At 55.0% G+C, this 4,894-nt stretch overlaps 1 protein-coding gene across 1 annotated transcript in view; it reads right to left on the reverse strand.

Moving 5' to 3' along the window:
• The window catches only part of MPP1 (membrane protein, palmitoylated 1, 55kDa), a 12,259-nt gene that overhangs the window by 5,212 nt on the left and 2,153 nt on the right, over positions 1 to 4,894 (reverse strand). The window contains exons 4-5 of the mRNA XM_010132863.1: positions 4,026 to 4,094; positions 154 to 350 (exon numbers count right to left, since the gene is read on the reverse strand). Coding sequence (XP_010131165.1) covers positions 154 to 350; positions 4,026 to 4,094 — 266 coding nt within the window. The remainder of the gene's footprint in view (positions 1 to 153; positions 351 to 4,025; positions 4,095 to 4,894) is intronic.

The raw sequence follows: 4,894 nt of genomic DNA on the forward strand, positions 1-4,894 counted from the left end.
GCTTACTCTGCAGCAGATGAAGGAGACATTTGCCTCCTTTTCCCAGCAGCGACATTGTTGTTTCACAGCATGGTCACACTCCTCATGGCACATGGTCATTGTTGCCACCTCCACTCCCAGATCCAGCCCTTCTGGCCAAATCCAGGGACCTACCATTCCTGCAGCTCTGGAGAAGGGATGAGTCCTGCTGACTCACTGCAGGAGCCCTCCACCCGGCCCTGCCACCAGTTGCTGTCATCCTTGTTTATGATTTGAATCACATCCCCAGTCTGAAACTTCAGCCCTGCTTCCTTGCAGGGGATCAGGTTGTCCTTTTTGGGATCGTAGTCAAACTGTGCCCTCATGAACATCTGCAAAATAGAGAGCAGGCCAGAGTTAGAATGGCCATGCAGGGTGGCTGAACTTGGTTTTATCCAGCTCCCAGCCCCACACTGCATCTGCTGGCAGTGCCTGCAGAGCCAGCTCCAGGCACCAGGTCCCTGACCCAGGTGGGACCCCAGCCCCTGCTGCTTTCCAGGCCCCACAAGGATGGGTGGGGAGAAAGATGCGCAAAGCCTTGGGGGAAGCTGTTGGTTGTGGAGCTGCAGTGAGATGTGCTCATGAGTGAAGGAGGGAGGAGAACAGTATCGTGGCCCTACTAGGAGCCAGTGAAACAGCAGCTGTGGCCTGCATGCTCCATAACTGGTGTTAAGCCCTGACATGCAGCTACCGTGCAGTCCTTTAGGTGCTGCATATTGCTGGTGAGCTGAGCCAGCTAGAGATGAGTCCTACTACGTGGACCAACTGGGATCTGCAGAGGGGTGAGCAGAGAGGAGCCATCACAACAGTGCGCCCTGCATTCCTAGGACCTGGGGACCTCAGTGAAGGCCATGACTCCAACCCCAGCTGCTGTTCCCTGGCCTCTCGCCAGCACTGGGTACTTCCCCGCATGGTACAGAGCCTTTGGGGAGCCCAGGCTGCAGTGGTGTGTCCATCCCTGCCTGGGTCTGTCCTGGCTCTGTCAGCATCAGCTCCTCTTGGAACATTACAGCTGCAACTAGCAATGAGCCACTGCTGCTTCCCAGGCGACTGTGCCGCCCTCATGGGGCTGGGGAAGCCCTGGGGAGAAAGTGGCCTTTCCCTGTCCCTTCTGCTCGCTTGGCTTGTGGGAGGGAGTCTACAGCACCTGCTCCCATTAGGGCAGCCCACTATGCTGCCTCACCCTGGCCTCAAGTCCTCCTGAATCCAGCAGGCAGCTGGGCGCCCCCAGGCTCTCACTGCCCCTGACCATCTTTGCAAGGTCTGGGAAGAAGTGGCATGTGGTTTTTGCACACAGACCTTGTTTTCCAAGGTTCACGAAAGAACAAACTAACAGAGAGCAACAGGATGAGAGTCACCTATGCCCAGGAGAAGGGCAGAACGTGCATGTGCACCCAGCATTTTCTGTACTGCGCTTGTTCTTGGTGCCTGGATGAATGGTTTCCCACCTGAAATGCTGTTGCAGCTGCAGTTTGTCTCTGGCCAGTGCACATGGCAAGATCATGACCAGGTCAGGACTAGGGAAGTTAAGGCAGGGTATGGAGAATGGGGAGTGAAACGCAGGGTTTAGGGAACAAAGTAAGGCTATGGTATGCACAGACCTCACACTGCCCAAGCTTTCCTCCTGGGGTTTTTTTGTCCTGTGGGCCTGGAAGCTCCCAGTCCTGGGAGTCATGCAGGCTCTCCCACAATCGTAAGTGCTTCCTGTTGTTTGAGACTTCTGTGATCACTCAGGAGGGTGCTGGGCCCTGATCCAGCAGCGTGCTTGGGAATGCCAGCAGTCATGCCGCCAGCAGGAGAGCCTTCTACACTATCAGCAGCGCTGTAAGATGGAGCCTCATGTTTATGCTAATACAGGCTTCTCCTGAGCACAGTCCTATCAAGCTGGTTATCCCAGAAACAGAGCATGCAGGCAAAGAGATTCCTGTGGGGTGATGCCTCTGTCATGTCCTCACATGTGTTAGGGCCTGGAAAGTCATCCCGGTTAGGGTAGACTATGCTGACCTTGTTCCACGTTAAAACTTTCCTACGGTACATCCTTCAGCAGTGCTGCTGGAGGCACAGGGTCAGCAGGGCACAAAAAGATTCCCTTTCACTGTCAGAAAAGCAGAACAATATGGATCAAGCTGTGACAAAGAGATCTCTCACAGAGGAAGACAAACAGGAACGGAATCTCCTTTCAGGATGAGGGCTAATGCTTGCTCTGAAAGCACTCATTGACACGTGGAAGCTGATCATCAGCACTAATACACAAGGGACAAAGAGCCAGCACTGCTGAGGAACCTGCCTGGAGCCCTCTGCTCCCACAGCCCTGGAACCCCATGCCAGATATAGATAGCCAGGTCACTTTTGGAAAGACCCTCCCTTACATTAATGAGTTAGCATCAGACAGCTCTAGGCAATGCCCACAGACTGCAAAGAGCCAGCTGAAAATGGATGCTGTTTGCCTGCCTGCTACCATCACCCTCTCAGTCTGGAGCTGCTCAGGTACTGAGCAGGCTACAACAATAAGAACCCCTGGTCTCTGAAGTCAAAAGGCTGTGGTTTGCACCTGAGAACGCACTGGAGGTGACCTCAAGAGCCCCAAGTGTTCAGTGCTTCTTGTTAGCACTCTCCCAAGGAGACCTGCTTGGCTTCAAAGTGGCTGGCTGCCAGGCTGTGCAGCAAGCTGGGGGGGTAGGGGACAGCAATTGTGCTGCCAGAATCTGTACCGTCATGCCTGACACGCCCTGAAATGAAGGTCATCACGGGGATCTGGAAGTTGAAACAAAATCAGAAGTGCACTCAGCAGCGGACTGCACAAACATGGGCAACCCATGAGCTGTGGTTCTGGTGAGCAGACAGCACCACGGCCCTGGACACAGCAAGAGGGAGGGCAACTGCTGCCGGAAAGGAATTTGTCCCTGTGTCCTTCCCTGAACCCAGGGCCAGCCTTGGGTGAGCCAGCAAATGCATTATTTTTCTCAGAGGTAACTTCCCCCTGGGTCTGAGCTGGCCTGGCTGACTGGAACTGGCTGGGTCAGACAGGGGCGAGCAGATGGACAGCTGGAAAGGGCAGACGTGGACCAGTGTTTAATAAATAAACACATGCAAGCTGATTGAGCTGCAACGGGACAGCATGGATTGAACAAAAACCAGAGAGTTTTCACTTGCCACCATGTTCAGAGACTTCAGCTTTTCTGCGTAAGGAAGGAGGGTGACAGGTGCTCCCGCAGTCCATCCCAACACCATCCAGTTCCCACCCTCTGCCTGTGAGCTCCTCTCCCATTACTGCCTGTCTGCAATGGAGCGAGGCGGGGGGCTGCACTGGGGTTGGCTTCTGCACCTGGACACAGGACAGCATTCCAGCCACCATGCACTGAAGTCTTGGCAGAGGAGGAGCCTTTTCCACTACCCTATTTTGGTCACAGCTGTACTTCAAAGGCAAAGCCAGGCCACTCCCTGCCACAGCATGTCACCCTCACTCTGGCACTGGCAACAGGCCAGAGCTGCCTTCCTCTGCCCTACCACTTCCTTCCTCCCATTTGCTGCTCACAGGTATGCTGGTGGCATCTGGACCTGTATCACCCTCCTTGCATCTGATGCACTTGGGCATGTGACAGCAGGGAGCAGCAACAGCCTGGTCCTGCAGCTGAAGGTGGTGTGTGGCCTTGTACCACAGATGTGGCTCTAACGGCCACAGCTCTGAACACGGCAGGAAGCTCCTGGTGTGCACATGCCGATGCTTTCCCATTGCCAAACCCTGCACACATGTACCAGGCTTTCCAGGCCTGAGTTCCCACATAAACATTGGATAAATACATCTACACAGGGCCAAACTGCTTGTTTGCACAGGATGTTAAGCATATGACATATCCCTTCATCCTTCAGTAGCTCATGCAGGGTGATGGGGCAGCCATCCCTTTGTCCTTCCCCTGGCTCAGCACAGCTCTCTCCCCAAGTGGTGGTCCTCCCTGGCCCTACAGCCATGTCCCGGCACAGCCCATAGGTCTGGAGGGTGCACTTACCTGGAGAGCAGGTAGACGGCTTTGCTGGTTGGGAATGACTTTTATTGATACCATCCCCTTGGTTTCTTTCTAGTGAACAAAGGAAGGGGAGAAAGAAAGAGTTGGAGGAGGTGGTACTTGGACAGCAGCAACCTATGCAAGGATCTGCTGAGTGCCGGTACCCACAGAGGCAAGGCTCCTGGGTGCTCCCAGCCATGCTGTGATGCTGGGGGTCACCATGGCCTGGCCAGAAGCAGCTCTGCTGGGGCTGGGCTAAGAGCTGTGGCAGCGTAGCTTTGCCATGCTTGTCCCATCCCCAAGGGGGGACACCAGCACCCCCGCATGGGGCTGGCTGTGGGCACTGGTAAGCATTAACAGAATGAAAATGGAGATCTCTATCATGTCCAGCCTGGTTGCCCCAGTGAGGATCCTGGTTCTGCCAGGTCCCCTCCATGCTGGCCTCTCACTCCTGCCCTCCTGGTGACATTAGAGGCACAGCACACCTTCCCTGCCACAGCCCAGATGGAGTGTTGCCCTATATGCTTCACAAGACCTACATGGTCCCATGGGGACAAACACATTTGGAGGCTTGAAGGGGCCTCCTGGGCCAAACCCCTTTCCTGGGAGGCAGACAAAGATACGCTCCTCCCTGGTCCCTCTGTCTGAAACAGGGATGTTCTGGCATCAGGCAGGATAGGATCATGGCACTGCAGGAGGGCCACGTCTCCTGCTTAGGCTGCTGGTGAGTGTCTATACCACCACCGCTGGCCAGGTCCTCCATGCTGAGCATGGATCAGGATAACGTCAGTGAGTAAACCGACGGCAGGTCTGAGACCCTGTCCAAAGCTGTGTCTTTCAAGGGCCTGGCAGAATCACTGTGATCTCAGCAG

Source organism: Buceros rhinoceros, unplaced genomic scaffold (genome assembly GCF_000710305.1).
Source record: "Buceros rhinoceros silvestris isolate BGI_N320 unplaced genomic scaffold, ASM71030v1 scaffold12383, whole genome shotgun sequence".
NCBI lineage: Eukaryota > Metazoa > Chordata > Aves > Bucerotiformes > Bucerotidae > Buceros > Buceros rhinoceros.